Source organism: Hyperolius riggenbachi, chromosome 1, assembly GCF_040937935.1.
Source record: "Hyperolius riggenbachi isolate aHypRig1 chromosome 1, aHypRig1.pri, whole genome shotgun sequence".
NCBI lineage: Eukaryota > Metazoa > Chordata > Amphibia > Anura > Hyperoliidae > Hyperolius > Hyperolius riggenbachi.
The window spans coordinates 526816434-526839116 of NC_090646.1; the positions used below are offsets into that span (position 1 = coordinate 526816434).

At 40.5% G+C, this 22683-nt stretch overlaps 1 protein-coding gene across 9 annotated transcripts in view; it reads right to left on the reverse strand.

Moving 5' to 3' along the window:
- The window catches only part of NOS1 (nitric oxide synthase 1), a 459584-nt gene that overhangs the window by 95165 nt on the left and 341736 nt on the right, over positions 1–22683 (reverse strand). For all 9 annotated transcript variants that reach the window (XM_068246073.1, XM_068246087.1, XM_068246067.1 and 6 more), the window contains one exon: positions 7956–8061. In XM_068246073.1, the coding sequence (XP_068102174.1) occupies positions 7956–8061 (106 nt within the window). The remainder of the gene's footprint in view (positions 1–7955; positions 8062–22683) is intronic.

Genomic DNA, 22683 nt, shown 5'->3' on the forward strand with positions numbered 1-22683 from the left:
TGACTCGGATTTATAAAATCTTCATGTAGTCCGTGATATTCATTAGGCCACCACTACACTCCGCACAGGAGCAGATTCACCAGAAACAATGACAGAACGAACCTTTAATAACGTCCACGGAGGACAAAAGTGGTCAGGCAATCGGCTTACCAGTGGCAGTGGAGTACCCGGGGTTACGAGTTTGAGGAGTGACAGGGTGGAGGTGTTATTCATAGGATTCGACTAGCCCCTTTAGTGTTTACATGCTTTTACGGAACATACCATGTGAAAAGTTGAGTACCAGTTTTATACAATTTTTATGGTTAAAGTGTTTGAAGGTAATACGCTATTACTCTATCCCAGTCCCATTTTTTTATGTGGTGCAAACTGGAAGTGTTTTAAACCACTTAATGGTTTTAGTACAGTATATCTACTCCCCTAAAAACTCCATCTAAGCCTCAGGGGAGTAAATATACATAATCCATTGAAATCACCACTGTGCGCTCTCCTGCTAGCCCGTGCACTCTCCTGCTAGCCCGTGCATGCGATCCTGCGCTTGTTCTCGCCGCCACCAGTTAGCCCGGAGATCAATGAATGGGAACATTCATTGTTTTAGGTCCTGGTGTCAATGATTGCAGCATCAATGTGATGCCTGCAGTCATTTGTAAACACTCTAATTATCCTTACACTCATTACTTCCTGTTTTGTGTACTAAAAGCACGTGCAGGAAGCTAGTGAGTGAGGACAATTTGTGGCCAAATAGTAAAGTTACACCTACATCAATTTATTTTAATAAAGTGACCTACACATAATTTATAATTAACCCCTTACCTCCTACACGCTCCCATAAATATCCACATGAAACTTTTGCATAAAAAAAAAACAAAACCAAACAAACCATAATTAGTTACCTTAGGGACTGAACGTTTTTTTAATATGTATGTCAAGAGGATATATTACTACTGTTTTTTAAATTATGGGATTGTAAATAGTGATAGACGCACAACTGAAAAAATGCACCTTTATTTACAAATAAAATATTGGCACCATACATTGTGATAAGGACATTATTTAAATGGTGTAATAACCGGGACAAATGGGCAAATAAAATACATGGGCTTTTACTATGGTAGCATGTATTATTTTAAAACCATAATGGCCAAAAACTGAAATAATGAATTTTATCAATTTTTTCCCTTAATATTTCCATTAAGATGCATTTAGAAAAAAACAATTCTTATCATAATGTACCACCCCAAAGAAAGTCTAATTGGTGGCGGAAAAAAACAAAATATAGATCATTTTGTGATAATTAGTGATAAAAGTTATTGACGAATGAATGAGAGGAGCGCTGAAATGTAAAAATTGCTCAAATGCATAAGGTGAAAATACACTGAAGGGAAGTGGATCTGAACTCTTACACAGGACAAAAGGAAAACATAGAAATGAACCCTGTATGTATTTAGCCTGTGTAATTACCCCTCATTTGTGACTAATCACAGTGTAACTTGAGCTCTTCAGCTGTGTCAGCTCAGGAAACGTCTCTGCCACAGCAGAGCTGCAAAATGGTAAACACAGGATGTTAATATGTCTGCTTCCATGAAAGCACAAAGTAGACACACTGCAGATTTATTGCAGAATGTGTATCAGCTGTAACAAAGACTTTTTTCTTTAAAGTTTATTATGCTGTTGCTCAGAGAGCAAGTTCTGAATTGAGGTCTGCTTTAAAGAAGAGATCCTGTATGCCAGCAGCACATTTGTGATCAGAAGGGAGAGGCTTATACAGGAGCCTTTCATAACCGTTGCACTTGTGTGGGTGTGGGTGGCCTATGAATATCGCTGAATATGTTAAAGGGATACTGTAGGGGGGGGGTCGGGGGAAAATTAGTTGAAGTTACCCGGGGCTTCTAATGGTCCCCCACAGACATCCTGTGCCCGCGCAGCCACTCACCGATCCTCCGGCACCGCCTCCGGTTCACTTCTGGAATTTCAGACTTTAAAGTCTGAAAACCACTGTGCCTGCGTTGCCATGTCCTCGATCCCACTGACGTCCCCAGGAGTGTATAGCACAGGCCCAGTATGGTCTGTGTCTGCGCAGTACGCTCCTGGTGACATCAGTGGGATCAAGGACATGGCAACGGAGGCGCAGTGGTTTTCTGACTTTAAAGTCTGAAATTCCAGAAGTGAACCGGAGGCGGAGCCAGAGCATCGGCGAGTGGCTGCGCGGGCACAGGGTGTCTGCAGGGGACCATTAGAAGCCCCGGGTAAGTTCAACTAATTTTCCCCCGACCCCCTACAGTATCCCTTTAAGATTTGTAAAGCGCCAATTTTTAAAAAACTTTTTTTTTTACTAAGACATTGGACTGCGCACTATTTTATTCCTGGCAGCTTCTGGCTTATAGATTTATTCCCTGTTGCCTCAGTTCTGTTCTTATTGTTCATATTATTGTGCACCCATTTTTGTGCCTTAACAGAAGACCTTTTTTTTCTATGAAAAACATTTTTAAAATTCAAATGATTAGAAGAAGGAAAGGTTACGATAGTTTTAATTTTTTCACTGCTGCCACTGGGGATATGCAAAACTGGTCTCAAGTGGTTAATATTGTTAGGGCCTATTTTCCATAAAGCAGTTCAGGAAAAATATGACACTCAGATGCAGCAGCCGCTTAATTCTGGCAGGCGTGCGCTTTTACTCCACGTCTGATCTACCTTTACAAGCCTCTGTGAATGTACAACATTGTAGTGAGGATGACAGCACAGAGCTGTCATTGCAGGATTAAGCATTCAGTGTGTCTGCTTGCAGGAGGATGGGCATGTCAGCGTGGATCAGCAGCAGCAAGCTGGAAGGGAAATCCTGCATTTATGTCAGGAATATAAGCTAAAAGCAGATTAATGTGCATTGGGGAGTGAGGGTGGCAGGGCACAGTGCAGATTTACTAAATGGATTAGACTGACCCCGAAGCTTAGTGGGAGAGAAATACCAGCTAAATGTAACAGGGGAATCCCATAATCTGCATGTCCTGGAATACTTATAGGAAATCCCAGGCAGTTCAGGGAAACCTCTCACTTCTATGCTAGCTGCTGCCACTGCTTTTGCTGCACGTACAAAAAAGAGGTTTGCAGTTTGGGCTCTTATTGGAATACTATCAAAATTTAACTTATCCTAAGCTTTTTTTCACAAATCAATTTTTATTTAACTTATCCTAAGCTTTAAAGGGAAACTATAGCGAGAGGCATATAGGAGGTTACCATATTCATTTCCTTTTGAACAATGCATATTGCCTGGCTGGCCTACTGATCCTCTGCCTTTCACACTTTTAGCCATAGACCCTGAACAAGCACGCAGATCGGGTGCTCAGTAGGGATGCTCATTCAGATTCGGCGATATGCAATTTCCGAAATTCCGATTGGAAATTGCATTTCCGCATCGGAAATCGGTAATACAAGTGCAGTAGGCGGATTTCCGCCGGAAATCGTGGAAATTTCCGCCGACTTTAACATCAATTTTCTCAAAAACTGTAAGGTCTTTTTGAAAACTTGTGTTTGCATCTTGTTCACAAGATTCAGTTTAATAAACCCTGAAAATGTGGTGTTTCTAGGACTTACGGGGGCTTTGCTATTAACCACTAAAGTCGGCTGACTTTTACTGTAATGTCAAATGCAGAAAATCTGCATTATCCGATATGCGGTAATTTTAAGCCAATCAGAAGATGCAGAATGAATAAGCCAATCAGAAAATGTGGAAATTTTCACCTAAATTCCCATTCTCTGATTGGTTTATTCATTCTGAGTCTTCTGATTGGCTTAAAATTACTGCATATCGGATAATTACAGTAAAAATCTGCCGACTTAAGTGGTTAATAGCAAAGCCCCATAAGTCCTAGAAACACCAAATTTTCAGGGTTTATTAAACAGAATCTTGTGAACAAGATGCAAACAAAAGTTTTCAAAAATACCTTCTAGTTTTTGAGAAAATCGATGCTAAAGTCGGGGGAAATTTCCACGATTTCCAGCGGAAAGCGGAATCGGTAGCAGTAGCGGTAATTGGCAATGGCGGAATGCGGATTTACCATGAAATCGGAAATTGGCATTTCAGACCATCCCTAGTGCTCAGACTTAAAGGAATACTGTGGGGGGGAGGGGGGGGGATGAGTTGAACTTACCCAGGGTTTCTAATGGTCCCCCGCAGACATGTTGTGCCCGCGCAGCCACTCACTGATGCTCCAGCCCCGCCTCCGGTTCACTTCTGGAATTTCAGACTTTATTCAGCGGTGCCTGGATAGTGTAATGGTTAAGGGCTCTGCCTCTGACACAGGAGACCTGGGTTCAAATCTTGGCTCTGCCTGTTCAGTAAGCCAGCACCTATTCAGTAGGAGACCTTGGGCAAGACTCCCTAACACTGCTACTGCCTATAGAGCGCGTCCTAGTGGCTGCAGCTCTGGCGCTTTGAGTCCGCCAGGAGAAAAGCGCGATATAAATGTTTTGCGAGCGTGCGTTTGTTTTGTTTGTAAAGTCGGAAAACCACTGCGCCTGCGTTGCCGTGTCCTTGCTCCCGCTGATGTCACCAGGAGCGTACTGCGCAGGCACAGACCATACTGGGCTTGCGCAGTACGCTCCTGGTGACATCAGCGGTAGCAAGGACACGGCAACGCAGGCGCAGTGGTTTTCAGACTTTAAAGTCTGAAATTCCAGAAGTGAACCGGAGACGGGGCCGGAGCATCAATGAGTGGCTGCGCGGGCAAAGGATGTCTACGGGGGACCATTAGAAGCCCCGGGTGAATTCAACTCATTTTCCCCCAACCCCTACAGTATTCCTTTAAGTATGACTGGATTAGCTGTATGCTTGTTACAGGTGTGTGATTCAGACACTGTTGCAGTGAAAGAGATCATCAGGACTGCCAGGCAACTAGTATTGCTTAAAAGGAAATTAATATGGAATCCTCACATTAGGTTCCCTTTAATAATGGTCAGGCACCCTTCAAGAACACCTGCCATTTGCTACTTACACAAGATAAACTACAATGTCACAGGCCTCATACATAGAGAACAAGACTCAAGCAATGCAAGAATTGGGAAAACAAGGCAATCATTGAACTTCCCTTCTGACACAGGTCTAGTTCCTGTTGTAGGCATTTTTCACAGTCTCTTAGGTGAACATTTACCCAACAATGGCCTCAATTCACAGGTATCATGCTGGAGATAATAGGGTAAGAGAAAACGTACTTCCACACATCGATCTTGCCCTATTAAGGTGTAGAGATAAGTTTTCACAGTGAGTTATCTTATCACTCCAGTCCTTAAGTTACCTCCTCAGTAGTTCTTTTCACATGCAGTTAATTAACAGCCTGTCTTTCACTTTAGAATTCTGGAGTTATTTTAAGGATTGAAGAGTTAACTTTAGAGATCTCTCCTTAACTTAAAGACAGAAGAGTTAACGTTAGGTTTGCCTAAGGTAAAATGTTCCCTGGATATGACATGCCTCATCACCATGGTGATAACTCTAGAAATGTTATTAAAGAAAGGAGATAACCTTAGTGAATTGAGGCCATTGTTTTCAAAATTCTGTTGGGTTGAGGTTTAGGCTGCCCTTTAATTATATAATCTTGATTGAACAAATCTTATCAGTTCTATGTAATATGAGGGACTATCTAAAGAATCCAAAGTACAGTACATTGACTCAGTTTAGCTTTCTACTACATAGATTTGGTAAGATTGAACAATCTAGTTTGTATCATTGATGGGCACCTTTACCCAACTAATGTTTACTAATTTTTAAAGTCCATGTAAACCTGATATAAAACAAACATTGGCCTAGTGGTAACCTGTTTAGAACTGCGGCTTCAACCTCTATAGCATGTCCCAGTGAGGCCTACTTTTCACTGCAGTAATGCGACTGCCAGCAATCCAAACTCCCATAGACTATCATTGGGACAGGCATTAAGAAGTACACACATTCCAATCATAGTCTATAGCTCATACAACCAGCTAGTACGTTACACCAGTATCAAGCTCCCACTATATATACACAACATCACTAAGAAAAGAGCAACAAGAGATAAGGGTTTAAAATGCGTACAGATATATCCAGTAAAACACAGCTTTGAATAGAACACATAAAAGAATAATATGGACAGGTAAGTAAAACACAGCAATACATCACAGTAATGTCATTGAATGCAGCCTGATGCGCGTTTCGTTACCATGAAAGGTCACTTCTTCAGAGGCATCTAGGTATGTAGGTCTGTGAGTATAGGAGAACATACACATGTCTATGTATATGTATTTGCTCCTTTAAATAGATGATCACAAAAGTCCACTTCATCAGCAAATTTCTAACCATGGATCGGCTTATAAATAACTTTTTTTTTCTTCTACAAAGTATCCCAATGATTCTTTTTTGCAGAGGGGCATGTCCAGGGCTTTAACTGTACTACGGCACGTGGGAAACATTCTCCTAAAGTTAAATATATATTTCTCAGTATGAAAGCACCTATATGATGTTCTCAGTTATGGTTTGATTTAGCTGTTTTGCGGTTTGTATTTTTTTTTTAGATCTGTGTATGTTTTCATATAGTCATAGAAATAGAGAGTCAGATATACCTGTAATACATGCCCTACATACTTCCCCTATACCTTGTGAAAAGGCGCTCTTCTTCATAAGCAACATAAGAGGCAATGGCCCATATGCAATTCCCTTTTTCACCTGAGTGTTCTCCTAGGAGATAAGTTTTCATCTTCTATTTAAAGTAATTTTCCAACACCTTTCAACTGAAACAGTACTGAAAAGTGGATGAAAAAGTACTATCAAACTTATTTTGAGTATTTTCTTGCTTGCTGGTGGCTTAAAAGGCATTTTATTGACAAGTTGAAAAATATCACCGAGGAGAAAACTCAGGAGAAAAAGTTAATTGCATATGGGCCAATTAGTTATAATGTTAACTAAACATGGGTTAATGTATATGTGTGTATGTATATTTGGTTGTTTATAGCAATGTATAGCTATGTACAATAATCTAAATATTATATAACTAGGGTACATTATTTATTTTTGTATATAATGACAAATTTCCACTATACTAATTAAATTGAACTGATGGCAAGAACTATCTGCTTCTTTAGAGGTTCTGGGCCATATGCAATTCTCTTTTTCACCTGAGTTTTCACCTAGGAGATAATTTTTCATCTTTGATTTTAAATAACTTTCCAGTACTTTTCAACTAAAAAAGTACCAAAAAGTTGGTGAAAAAGTACTATCAAAATTATTTTAATCATTTTCTTGCCTTCTGGGGCTTAAAAGGCATTTTATTGACAAGTTTAAAAATATCACCTAGGAGAAAACACAGGTGAAAAAGTGAATTGCATATGGCCCTCTGTATATAACATAAGCGATGCTAAGTGACATAGCATAATTAGGTTTGTCAATTTGTTATGATACAAAAACAGAGAAATCCAGTCATAAAACTAATGGGTCAGTTATTTTTCATACAGGTTACAGAGATCTTGGGAATTATTTATGGCTACCTTTGAATACAACAGTAAAAAGTAAAATGCAATAAACTGATTTTAAATAAAACCTCTCGCCATCTCCAAATAACATTCTAATTTTCTAATAGCTCCCCTCTAAAATTAAAATAGCCAAACTTTCTGAGAAATAATGTATTCCATACACGAACAGTAATTTGAACATTTAATACGAATAACAGGAATATTTGACGACCCTTGACTGCTCTACATGATTTATACGTCAATAATGCATTATAAATGTGGGAAATTTCTAATGACAGTCTTAGCTTTTAATCAATAGTCTATGACTTTTCACTCTCAGAATATCTGCCCTGAATAATGAATACATGGCAGATCCAGAGATTGCGAGGCAGGTCATCAAGCAATGCAATCTAATACGACAATCAGAGCACCTGCTGAGGCTGATAACGGTGAGATAACGAGTTTGTTTAATCAGCAAAGCATTGACAAACCTGATCACACTCCAGGTAGGGATTATTTAATACCACAGGCATATTGTTGTTATTTCTCCATACATCATTTAAGGCTGGGTCATTCCCTGATGCTTTCTGGTGTTTGCTAGAAAAGAAACATATTGTACCATGGTCAGCTCAAATTGGATACAAATGTATAAAAATGGTGAAATGTATACTTATCAGTATTTAACACATACACACATAAAACTAAACCTTAACTGATAAAAAAAAAATGAAATAAAAAAAAAAAAGGACAGGACATCAATAATCACTTTCAAAAAGTCAGTTTCCTGTCAAGCTGATTTTTTGACTTTAGTATTTTCACACACTTGGAATAAGCATATCATCACTGGAGTCAAAACATCTGCATACTTATTTTGGTTCAGAGTTGGAACATCAGCTGTGAAAGCAGAAGTGTCGGGTAGATGGAGAGCAGCATGCAGCACGATGGCCAGCAGTGGCAAGACAGGCAAGTTGTCTCTCTCCGCCTCAGACTCTGCTTGCACATGTGCAAAACTGTGCTCACTCATCCTTAGCATTAAGTAGGGTCAACATACAATTTTGACAAAATACAAATGCTAAATCTACACGCTGGAGCCCAAAGACATAACTGGAAAACAGGGGCATTAAAGCTAAATTATAACACTTCTGGCATACTTGAGTAAGGCTAACCTCTTCCAGTATGTACTCACAGATGCAGAGATGTATTGCAATACTTACACATTTGTACAAGTATTACAAATGTTGCCTACGCAGAGAAGTATGGCGTATGGATCTCCTCTATACCAATTGACTTTTAGGGCTCAGTCCAATTCATCTTTTCTCCTAAATTTTCTCCTAGATGAATTTTTTACAACATATCAATAAAAAGCCCTTTAAGCCACCAGTAATACTTTTTCACATACTTTTTGATACTAATTGCAGAGTGCTGAAAACTTATTTAAACAGAAGATAATATTTTGCCCCAATCCAATTCAATTTTACTCCTAAGTTTTCTCATAGATGATCAGGGCCGGTTTTAGACTTTTTGCTGCCTGAGGCAAACTTGTGAGGATGGGCCACTACCCCAGATTTGAAATGATCGCATAGCACCCGACAATCTACTCTGCTTTATTTAATGTTCTCACATGACATGCTGCAGCTCAATACAATAGCACACTGGCTGGCTGTGAGTCTGTGACAAACAAACTGCTCACCCTCAGCCACTCCATTCCTTTTCAGGAAGGAACACAACACACAGTACAAAAATGCTGCCCCTGAAACCTCTGCGCCTGATGCAAATGTTTCACCTTGCTTCATGAGAGAACTGGCCCTGTAGGTGTACATTTTTTTAGGGTCACAGTATTTGAAAATTCCATGTTCCTAAACTAAAAGTTTTTATTTAATGAGGCGTGAAATGGAGCCTTCAGAATTTTTATATAGTAGTCAAATTCCATCTTTATAAAAGGAATACCAAGCAAGTATAGTGTATTGCATTGATCCTAATTGTCAGTTTTAACTAACAGCTCTTAGGCTGGGGACACACTGGGCAGTGCGGGAAAATTTTCAGTTAAATATATCATATAGGCGATACAGTAATATTTGAGAAGTGAAATTAGGCTTTTTGGATTTACAGAAAGTGTGCAGTAATTGTTTAAACAAAATTAGGCAGGTGCATAAATTTGGGCACCACAAAAAAGAAATGCAATCAATATTTAGTAGATCCTCCTTTTGCAGAAATTACAGCCTCTAAACGCTTCCTGTATGTTCCAATGAAAGTCTGGATTCTGGTTGAAGGTATTTTGGACCATTCCTTTTTACCAAACATCTCTAGTTCATTCAAGTTTGATGGCTTCCGAGCATGGACAGCTCTCTAACTCACACCACAGATTTACAATTATATTAAGGTCTGGGGACTGAGATGGCCATTCCAGAACATTGTGCTTGTTCCACTGCATGAATGCCTTAGTGGATTTTGAGCAGTGTTTAGGGTCGCTGTCTTGTTGAAATGTCCAGCCCCGGCGCATCTTCAGCTTTGTTACTGATTCCTGGACATTGGTCTCCAGAATCTGCTGATACTGAGTGGAATCCAAGCGTCCCTCAACTTTGACAAGATTCACAGTTCCTGCACTGGCCACACAGCACCACAGCATGACGGAACCACCACCATATTTTACTGTAGGTAGCAGGTGTTTTTCTTGGAATGCTGTGTTTTTCCTCCATGCATAACCCCTCTTGTTATGCCCAAGTAACTAAATGTTCGTTTTCATCAGTCCACAACACCTTATTCCAAAATGAAGCTGGCTTGTCCAAATGTGCTTTAGCATACTTCAAGCGGCTCCGTTTGTGCTGTGGGCAGAGAAAAGGCTTCCTCTGCATCACTCTCACATACAGCATCTCCTTGTGTAAAGTGTGCCGAATGGTAGAACAATGCACAGTGACTCCATCTGCACCAAGATGATGTTTTAAGTCTTTGGTGCTGGTCTGTGGGTTGACTGACTGTTCTCACCATTCGTCGCTTCTGTTTATCTGAGATTTTTCTTGGTCTGCCACTTTGAGCCTTAACTCGAACTGAACCTGTGGTCTTCGATTTCCTCAATATGTTCCTAACTGTGGAAAAAGACAGCTTCCTGTATCCTTCCGCTAAACCATGACGGTGAACAATCTTTGTCTTAAGGTCATTTGAGAGTTGTTTTGAGACCCCCATGTTGCTACTCTTCAGAGAAAATTAAAAGGGGAGGAGAACTTACAATTGACTACCTTAAATACTCTCTCATAATTGGATTCACCTGTGTATATAGGTCAGGGGTCACTGAGCTTATTAAGCCACTTTGAGTTTCAATAATTAGTTCTAAAGGTTTTGGAATCAATAAAATGACAAATTTATGCACCTGCCTAATTTTATTTCAACAATTATTGCACACTTTTTGTAAATCCAATAAATTTCATTTCACTTCTCAAATATCACTGTGTGTGTCTACTATATGATATATTTAACTGTCATTTTTTATCTTAACAACCAATGATTTATACAGGAAAATCATGACGATTAACAAAGTTGCCCAAACTTTCGCATCCTACTGTATAAATCGCATATGTGTTGTGTATGCTTTTTTATGCAAATCCCTAGACAGTCAACAGGAAGCGGAAATACAAACTTTTTTTTAAACACATAAAAACGCATGCAAACCGCACCAAAACGCAATACCTCTGCGTCACCATTGACTTTCATTATGTGCCTTTTTGAAAAATATGCAACAAAACCAGCATTTTTGAAAACGCACATTGCAGAACGCAAGCCAATGCATTTTTTTATGTGGCCCAATCACTTGCATTTTGTGCATTTTTGCTGTGTTTCTGCCTAGTGTGTTCCCAGGCTTAGGGGATAAAAGTTCTTCTTTTACCTGTTATCACTTTCAGGGCTCGTTTCCACTATCGCGAATCTGCATGCGTCCAACGCATGCAGATCCGCACATGTAATACAAGTGGATGGGCCTGTTTCCACTGTAGCGTTGTTGAGGTGCGTTTTTTTCAGCGTGAAAAAAACGCACAAAAGAGCCAACGATTTCGCCTGCGTCGGGAATCCGTGCGAATCGCCGCTAATGTATTTAATAGTAAAAACGCATGCGTTTGTTACATGCGTTTTTACCCGCGATTTCGCGTGCGATTTCGCACCTTTTTCAATTTTATTTAGCCCTGGCAGTGTCATGGTTAATTTCGCATGGCAGGGCGCAGGCGAAATCGCGGGTAAAAACGCATGTGGAAACACATCCGCATGCGTTTTTACAAGCGTCGGAATGCGGCCGAAATCGCGTCGCAACAGTGGAAACAAGCCCTTACCGGTGTTCAAAAATTAAGTGCTGGCAAAGGCAAAATTAATTATGTGTTGTTAGGCTCTACAGCAATATCATCATATGGCATCCCAATTCTCACCTTGATAATTTCAAAACCAATATTTCTAGTTGGAGTTGTCTATCTAAAACTAGAACATACAGTTGCTACACAATCTGCTGTGCCTGTAGTTTGTTGATTGACAACATAAATTGATAGATAAAACGTCATTATAAGATTAAAACAATTTAATAGTTTTAGGCATAATGAGGTGTTGTGGTAAACTTCGTGCATGCAAACCATTGCAGGGTAGAACAACAGGCATAGAGTGCCTTTTTGTGCTGCAATATGATCAAGATTTAGTTGTAAGATGGTAGATTGATCACTGGCTACTGCTATTGGGGTGCGACTGACCTCTTGCCAGGTCATGCTGCTATAGACCTCTCTCTGCATGGGTAGCCTTATTCCTCTGGCACTTACGTCTATTTATCCTCACAACCTGGTTTGACTCTTGCAATCCTTGTATACTTGTGTTACAAAACATACAACATATTCTGTTTGCAGTGCATTTACTACTTTGAAAAAAGTAGAAACTAAATATGAATTATGCACATAATGCTGTATCAAGTTGTTTTCCAAGACAGAAGAAGCATAATGGTATACCTTAAATCACATATATAGCCATACATGCATAAGAACACTTCCACCATAATTAGTGCCACATTGTTCAAGAGGCTTGGTAGGGTCATCTGTACACAAATAATATCGCTGGGTGATGTGAGTTACAATTGGAATTGCCATGACCACCACGTAGACCAGTGATGTTTATCTACAGATCCCAACACCTGAACTTCACACCAACCTCTGCCAGGACACAATTTGTGTAAGCTGAAATTATTAGCATATAATTTACTTTCTGCAATTCTCAACATTAAAACGTTGGAAAATCAAGGTCATTGCATTCCCTAAATCTGGCCAGGAACCCACTAGAGAGCGCAAAACGCTATCGCAAATCACTAGCGATTTGTGATAGTGTTTTACAAGCTATTTTGGTAGCCAGTTTTTATCAGTGCACAGTTCAAAAGCCAGCTTCCCTGATAGTTTCGGGATGCATTACTGTATGTATAGTGTAAATATCTGAGAAGGGGCCATTAATGTAGAATGGGTTTGTGAAAACACAGGCTGCCAACCAGATAACATCTTTGTCAAGGGCCAATCATTACTTCAAACTAAAAAAGGAGTCCAGGCATTAAACTGGGCTGCCTACAAGCCAGACCTGTCCTATTGCAAACATTTGGTATATAATGACATTTAAAAAAAACAAAAAACTGTACAGTGCTGCGGAAGATGTCCGTGTTATATAAATCCTAAAAACAACAATTTTTAAAGAACACAGCAAAGAAAACACAGAACTGTTAAAGGGGCACTATGGCGAAACATTTTAAAATGTAAAATACGTGCAAACAGACAAATCAGTAGTATGTTTTTTTCAAGAGTAAAATGAGCCATAAATTTATTTTCTCCTATGTTGCTGTCACTTACAATAGGTACTAGAAATCTGATAAAAGCAACAGGTTTTGGACTAGTCCATCTCTTCATAGGGGATTCTCAGCAAGACTTTTATTCTTTATAAAGTTATTCCCTAAAAAGGATTTAAACAATTATGCTGGCAGGCTTCCCTGCTCACTACATAGTTTTCTGGCAGTTGGACAGAGCAACTGCCATTCACTAAGTGCTTTTGAAAATAAAAAAAATCCCTGAGAACCCCCTAAGAAGAGATGGACTAGTCCAAAACCTGCCGCTTCGGTCAGATTTCTACTACCTACTGTAAGTGACAGCAACATAGGAGAAAAATAATTTATAGCTCATTTTACTCTGGAAAAAACGTACTTCGTATTTGTCCATGTTTGCACATATTTTACAATTTTAACCACTTCGCCATATCTGGACGCATATATCCGTCCAGATAGGCAGTGGTGCTGCAGCCGTGTGGTGCGCGCGATCGGGCGCGCGCCCGCGCGCGCTCCCGCTGCCTCCCGCTGCCCCCCCGATCAGTGAATGGGAATATAATTCCCATTCACCGATCTAAATCCCCGGCAGAAATACCGACGCTTTCTCATCAGAGAGCGTGGTATTTCTGCCCCCAGGAAACTTCTTCTCTTCTTTTTAGATCCTAGATGCGACATCGTTCGCATCTAGGAATTTTTTGAATGTGGCCATCTTGTGGCCAAATAGTAAACTGCACCCACATACCTGTACTGAATAAAAAAATACATTACATTACATCTAAAATTGGCTATTTACCTCCCAAACTAAAATTACCCAAATACAGTTTTGTATTAAAAAAAAAATAAAAAAAATGACAATAAAAAAAAAAAAAAAACTACATAAATAGTTACCTTAGGGTCTGAACTTTTTAAATATACATGTCAAGAGAGTATCTTATTAAATTTTTTAAAATTATAAGCTTGTAAATAGTGATGGACGCAAATTGAAAAAATGCACCTTTATTTCTAAATAAAATATCGGCGCCATAAATTGTGATAGGGATGTAATTTAAATGGTGTAATAAGCGGGACAAATGGGCACATAAAATGCATGGGTTTTAATTACTGTAGCATGTATTAATTTTAAACTATAATGGCCAAAAACTGAGAAATAATGATTTTTTTCCATTTCTATCTTAATCTTCCTGTTAAAATGTATTTACAGTAAAGTGGCTCTTAGCAAAATGTACTACCTAAAGAAAGCCTAATTAGTGCCGGAAAAAACGAGATATAGATCAATTAATTTTGATAAGTAGCGATAAAGTTATTAGCGAATGAATGGGAGGTGAACATTGCTCGGATGCATAAGATTTTCGAAGCTGTAGGCTGAAGTGGTTAAAATTTGCCATGGTGCCCCTTTAAGCAGCTGAAGTCATGTCAGCTGAGACTAGAACAACATTTCACTTTCAAAACTGCAGCAAATGTTCTCAGTTGACAAACATTTAGGGCTGGTGCACACCAAAACCGCTAGCAGATCCGCAAAATGCTAGCAGATTTTGAAACGCTTTTTCTTATTTTTCTGCAGCGTTTCAGCTAGCGTTTTGCGGTTTTGTGTAGCGGTTTTGGTATAGTAGATTTCATGTATTGTTACAGTAAAGCTGTTACTGAACAGCTACTGTAACAAAAAACGCCTGGCAAACCGCTCTGAAGTGCCGTTTTTTAGAGCGGTTTGCGGTTTTCCTATACTTAACATTGAGGCAGAAACGCATCCGCAATCCAAAATCTGCAGCAGCCCGGGAGTATGCGTTTCTGCAAAACACCTCCCGCTCTGGTGTGCACCGGCCCATTGAAATACATTACCCTAGCGGATCCGCACCCGCAAGCGGATCACAAACCGCAGCAGAACCGCTCTGGTGTGCACTAGGCCTTACAGAGGATGTGATACGGTGGTAAACATACCCCAGTTCTTATTTCTTTTTTAACTTCTACTAGCATCAAATTTTAAATAAGCATAGAAAAATATATTTCCCAGTATCAACATTATGCCATCACATGATCTTTGTACTATTTTCACTTAAAGGATACCACAACTGGCATGTGGCATAATGAGATAGACATGGGTATGTACAGTGCCTAGCACACAAATAACTATGCTGTGTTCCTTTTTTTCTTTCTCTGCCTGAAAGAGGTAAATATCAGGTATGTAAGTGGCTGACTCAGTCCTGACTCAGACAGGAAGTGACTACAGTGTGACCCTCACTGATAAGAATTTCCCCCTTTTTTATCTCTTTCTTGCTCTCAGAAGCCATTTTCTTCTAGGAAAGTGTTTTATAGTTGGAATTTCTTATCAGTGAAGGTCACACTGTAGTCACTTCCTGTCTGAGTCAGGAATGAGTCAGCCACTTACATACCTGATATTTACCTCTTTCAGGCAGAGAAAGAAAAAAAGGAACACAGCATAGTTATTTGTGTGCTAGGCACTGTACATACCCATGTCTATCTCATTATGCCACATGTCAGTTGTGGTATCCTTTAAAGGACAACTGACTTGAGAAGGGTATGGACTGGAGGCTGCCATATTTATTTCCTTTTAAACAATATCAGTTGCCTGGTAGCCCTGCTGATCTATTTGGCTGCAGAAGTGTCAGATCTGCCCAGATTAGCTGCATGCTTGTTTCTGGTGAGATTCAGACAGACAATTTCAGAAACACCTGATCTACTGCATGCTTATTCAGGGTATATGTATAAACATATTAGAGGAATCAGTAGGCCAGCCAGGCAATATTTATTGTTTAAAAGGAAATATACATAGCAGACTCCATATCCCAGTCGCTACAGGTGTCCTTTAGACACAATTTGTAATTCATTTTATCCGTTTTTATCTTAATTTTACATATATTTTAAGAAATTGAGTTCTGTGTAGAATGTATAGGACATGGTAAATCAGAAATCTTTGGTTTATGGTATCCATTTTCAAATTTGACCTATGACAACGTAGCCCGGCACCACTTGCGGTACTGACACACATGCAGTTAGGAGAATTTTTTTTCATTGTAGTTAGTCTGTGCTATCCTGGATTCATGCACAAGACTTCAGAAGTAGGGATGATCAATGACATGCAAATGGTTCCAAAATTATGCACATTTTATGCAAATGTATGCAGTTTGAAAATGGACCAATCAATTTAAACCCAGGTTTTAAAGGACAACTGAAGTGAGATAAATATGGAGGCTGCCATATTTATTTCCTTTAAGGTCTCTTTCACATCAGAGCTTGCGTTGGAGAACGCTCAAAGCATACGTTTTATTGTATGCGTTTTAATGCGTTTTGATATGCGTTGCACTGCAGTGAGTGTGCGTTTTTAATGCGTTTTCAATGCGTTACAGCACATAGGAAAATGCAGGTAATTTTCTTTTAGTTTTCAACTTTCTACATTGTTCCTCTGTTGCATTCTGGGACTGATTGCCTGCGTTAACGGATTAAAAACGCGCATAGTGTGCGTTTTACATTGACTAACAATGTAACGCATAAAGCTAGCGTCGGCCGAAAAACTGCGCCTGGGTGCAGTGTAACGCAACGCACAAAAAGGCTGCGTTATATGTGAAAGCTAAAATGAAAGTCTATGGACTTTCATTTCACCTTGGGTAACGCAAACTTTACCCGTTGCGTTGAAACGCAGAAAATCTGCCCTAATGTGAAAGAGCCCTTAAAGGGGAACTGAAGAGAGAGTCTGTCATGTTTATTTCCTTTTTATCAATACCAGTTGCCTGGCAGCCCTGCTGGTCTATTTCTCTGCAGTAGTATCTGATTAAAACCAGAAACAAGCATGCAGCTAGTCTTGTCAGATCAGACTTATAAGTCTGAACCACTGAAACACCTGATCTGCTGCATGCTTGTTCAGGGGCTATGGCTAATAGTATTAGAGGCAGAGGATCAGCAGGGCTGCCAGGCAACTGGTATTGTCTAAAAGGAAATAAACATGACAGACTCCATATACCTCTCTCTTCAGTTCCCCTTTAAGCAATACCAGTTGCCTGGCAGCCCTGCTGATCCTCTGCCTCTAATACTTTTAGGCCCTAGACCCAGAACAAGCCTGCAGCAGATCAGGTGTTTCTGACATTATTGTCGAATTTGATAAGATTAGCTGCATGCTTGTTTCTGGTGGTATTCAGACACTACAGCAGCCAAATAGATCAGCAGGGCTGCCAGGCAACTGGTATCGTCTAAAAAGGAAACAAATATGTCAGCCTCCATATTCTTCTCACTTCAGTTGTCCTTTAACTGATTGGTTTGTTTTATTTTGCATACATTTGCATAAAAAAAAAAATGTTCTCTGATGATCTCCATGAAGTTTTTTGAGAAGTTAGGTTTTGAAATAAAAATAGTATGCGGTCTTATGCACTAACACACAAAACGTGTAAAATCTTTTCTCATATGGGTGAATGTTCGTGAATAATGAAAATCAGACCACTAAACAAAAAATGATGAATGTCAATGCTCAAGTCATATTCATCACTATCATAGCTTTATTCTGTATAAAATGTATCACAAATTCAGTGCAATAACACCTATAAATAACACCTATAAAAACCAGTTGACCACACCGAGGCTAGTATTCACCCATAGCATATTCCAGCATGTATTCCACATACAATCATGGGATCCCAAACTGCACAGCAATCCTTCCAGGGCAACGGATAGTGGTGGGCAGGTGCAGATGATCCGTCACAGCATGTTCAGTGTACCTGAAATGGCCCCCAATTATCAGATAGAATTTTAGTGCCAAACTAGAGTCGTATGCATGTTTGCATAGTATCTTTGCTATATTTTATTGAAAACAAAAGTTTGCTTTCTCCCAGTGGATCACTGCTGAATATATGCAAATTAACCATTGTTGCCCTTAGAAGCTAAACACACTCCCAGAACCGCTGGAATGCAATGATGTGTCAGCTTGTTAATTTGACACATCATTGCATTCCAGCGGTTCTGGAGGTGTGTTTAGCTTCTAAGGGCAACAATGGTTAATTTGCATATATTCAGCAGTGATGCACTGGGAGACATCTCAGAGCTCACTCCAACCTGGATTATCGCAAATTCTGTTTTAAGAAAGCAAACTTTTGTTTTCCATAGCATTTTAGTAAGGAGGCTTTTAGGACCATTGTAGCCCCTCACACACTCCAATGAGTTCTGGGTCACCATGAGCTTGCTGGTTAGTCTGTACCTCTGCTATATTTTACAAATAGAAAAAGACAAATAATAGTTTCAAACAAATGCCTAGCAGCTAGTTTTAGACAATGTTTAAGAACATTATTAAAATAAAGACTGTAGTTTATCACATTTAATTGTAAAGCTCAGCACAGGAGGCTAGAGATTCATCAGCACGGATTAATGTTTGGGGAATAATCAGAGTGTAAATGATATCATTATTTAATAAACAATGCTTGTTAGCAAAAATGATCAGAGATAAGGGGGGATTTCTGACAATTCCCACAAGCAAAAACATTTTGGAGGTGAGAGGAGATTATCACAACAATTAGCCAAGCCAGTGAACACAGTATAATAAAATGTCTATGTACAACCCATTAACAAATGTGTCAGGAATCAGGATAACCTAAAGAAAAAACAATAACAAAACAAAGTGTCTAAAGACCTGATTTACTAGAGCTGTTCTGAGCAGATGATGTTTGAAGAATATCAAATGATCTTGCAAGGCGTACATTGAAAAAGGACGTCCGCAAATTTTGGAGTCGGGTAAGGCGCTATTGGCCCAATATTCTATTAGGTTCTTAAATTGCCAATAGTAAATTCTATCATTTCACCCAACCTACCTCTTGCAAAAGCCCTCCCCCCACCTACTCCTAGCTCTTACCTACCCCTACTTGCGCCTAACACTAGCTCCCCTCTGCCCACACTCATAGCTAACACTGTTAGTGCGGATTTGGTGTGAGGTTGCCCAGGGTTTGGCTATTATGCAGCCGATCAATTACCCCCACCGCCATTATCTGCTCCTCTGCCGCTATCTGTGCTGGTATTTTCCTTGCGTCTGATGCTCATACAAGTTTGGCTAAACTCAGTTGCTCTGGTGCCCAAATAATACAGTGGGTATTGCTATAGCTGCAATTACCATTGTGGTTATTGGTGGTGCTCAAAATTACCAGGCAGCCGTGGGCCCCCAAATTATTTGCTTCACTTGCAGGTGCTCTGGCAAATTTGGCCAGGCATTGCCAATAATTGTTTACTGTTAGATTTCAAATGCTTGCAACCCTCACTCAGATCATTGCAAGAGATCCCAAAAGACTAGCAATTTAGCAGTTCTGCAAATACAGACACATATATGCACCCCCAAACACATATATGCAGCCCCAGACACATATATGCAGCCCCAGACACATATATGCAGCCCCAGACACATATATGCAGCCCCAGACAGCCGCAGATGGATCTAATTTATTAAAAACAGAACATTGTTTTCTGTGTATCGAATATCAACATCAAAACTATTTCAGTCTCTCAGCTGATCAGCTTAAAGAGAACCCGAGGCGGGGTTCTTACAACTCAATCTGCACACAGAGGCTGGGTCTGCCTATAGAGCCCAGCCTCTGTTGCTATTTAGCTTCCTCCAAAGCCCTCCCTGCATGCTGTGAGACCCCATAAAACACAGCTGCGCTGTCGACACGCAGTGTGTCGCAGCGGGCTGTGTTTATCTCTCTAATGTCAGTCTCCGCTCTCCCCACCTCCTGAATTGCTCTGGTCCCCGCCCACGTCCCTTCCCTCGCCGCTGATTGGACGGAAGGGACGTGGGCGGGGACTGGAGCGATTCAGGAGGTGGGGGAGAGTGGAGACTGACATTAGTGAGGTAAACACAGCCGCATAGTGCGGCTGTGTTTTATGGGGTCTTACAGCGCGCAGGGGGGGCTTTGGGGGAAGCTAAATAGCAACAGAGGCTGGGCTCTATAGGCAGACCCAGCCTCTGTATGGGGATTGTGTTGTAAGAACCCCGCCTCGGGTTCTCTTTAAAGTACACCTGACATCTTTATTTTCTTTTAAACAATACCCATTGCCTGGCAGTCCTGCTGATCAATTTTGTTTCAAGTGTGTGATTCATACACCACTGCAACCAATATGCAGCTAACCCAGTCCGACTTTAGTCAGAAAAACTTTATCTGCATACTTGTTCAGGGTCTATGTCTACAGTAAAAGTATTAGAGACCAAGGCTCAGTGGAACCGCCAGGCAAACTGCATTGTTTAAAAGGAAATACATTTATCAGCCTCAATCTCCCTCTCACTTCATGCGTGCTGTAAAAGAGGCAGGTTCAGAAAGCTATCAGAAAGGTTTTAGGTAACATTTCCTCCTTTTACAGAGACTGCCTGAAATATTTTCATGGATTATTTAAAGCAGTAGTATCAGCCATACTATGCCAGGGAAAAAAACATATATATAAGTAGATAAATACTTCATCTACTTACATAACATATGTATTATACTGTCCACGTTTTGATTTCAGTGAATGTTATATAGTAAATGACGAGAATTCTGTTCCTGGTGGGGGCCATGTCTTTTGCCCACAGTTAGGCTAACTCGTGATGTCATTTCTGCACTTTACTTTTTTTCTTGTCTCCTCCAATCGCTGAGTCACCTCAGCCTTGCTTGTAAACACAAATGAGTAGGGGATTAGGTTTCAGATAAGCAGCTTGCAGGGAAATACAGGAAAGAGGAGGAATACATTATAGATAAAAAGAACCCCCAGCATGCAATTCTTTGGCACGACTACTAAAGGGCCAGTGCTCCTTAAGTATGTGATAACTCCAAATCATAACAGCAGAAAAAGTTTTGAAAGTTTTGAATGCAGGATTAGCATCTCTATCACTTAATACACTTAGACCAGTTGCTGTTGAAATTTGAATTTTATGGTGACGATACCGCTTTAAGAACTGGTTCTTTAAGAGACCCTTATTAGATCCCTCAAGGGGCAAATATATCAGTGTGTGTGTGTGTGTGTGTGTGTGTGTGTGTGTGTGTGTGTGTGTGTGTGTGTGTGTGTGTGTGTGTGTGTGTGTGTGTGTGTGTAGAGTTCAAGCAGTGTAGTTGCCAGGTATCTTATGTGGACAGATCAGTTTTCACTCTTTAAAGTGCAACTGCCAGGCATAAAATAAAAAATCAATTCTTTATTTGTATTTGGCAAACACAGGACCGGTTTTAACTAAGATGGGGCCACGGGGAAAAAGAAATCCGGGGCCCCACGACATCAATACCCCAAAACACCCCCCGCGGCTGCTGCCAGCCTGATCCCCCCCTCGCTTCTCCCTCTGCGCGTTGCCCCACTGCAGTGTAATAAATGAAGTGGGAGAGAGAGAGAGAGACACACCTCCCGAACGATCCAGGCGGTGCAGCTCCTGTCTGTATGCCCTGTAGTGATTTTCCTTCACTTCCTGCTTCTCCGTTCAGGCACTAGAGTACAAACGGATTAGCAGGAAGTGAAGGACAATCACTAGAGGGCAGACAGACAGGAGCTGCACCGCCTGGATCGTTCTAGAGGTCAGTGTGTCTCTCTCCCACTTACTTTATTACACTACATTGGAGAAGCATCCAGCGGGGGTGGGGGGGGTTGGAAGGTTGGAAAAGTGAGCGGGGGGGGGGGGGGGGGAACTGGCTGACGTGGCGGCAGCCGTGGGGATTGAGGAGGGGTACCCCAGCATATGAGTCATATGCTTTGAGGCAAAGGGGGACACTTGGGGCCCCTATGGATGCGGGGGCCCTGGGGCAATTGCCCCCTTTGCTTCTATGGAAGCACTGGCCCTGGGTAAACAAGTAATAAGAATGCTAACCAAGAAATCCAAAAGTTAAACATCACTTAATTTTCTTCTTCATAAAACATAATTGCCCAGCTTCCCTGGCTCTTATTTGGTACATCTGCCGCACAAAGGAAGTTGCAGGGCATGCCTGGTTTTCTTTTTTCTTCTTAGCTTTCCCCTCAGACATAACTCATGCAGCCTGATTGGCTGAAGCCTCTTTCCCTCCCATTTTCCCCTCCCACACCTCTGTTCCTCTCTGATTGGCCAATATTTCTCATGCTGAGACAATGCACATCATATTGCAGAAGTGGGTGGGAGAGTCTGAAGACTGGGAGGAGGGCGGGCATTGCAAACACAGACAGAGTAAGGGAAGAAATGATGTCAGGAATGGCTTCAAGATAGACATAGTCAAAATGGAAAACCCTAAGAAAATTCTCTTTTTTTTTTACTGTAGAAAAATCACTAAAATCAAAATGTGGATAGTGCAATACAGATGTTATGTATGCAGAGCAAGTATTTATCTACTTATACAAGTTTCTTTTTTTTCCTGAGATAGTAGGGCTGATAGCTCCTCTTTAACATGCAGCTGGGAAGGGACTGCACTCTTGTGCAGGTCAGGTGAATATTTCCATAT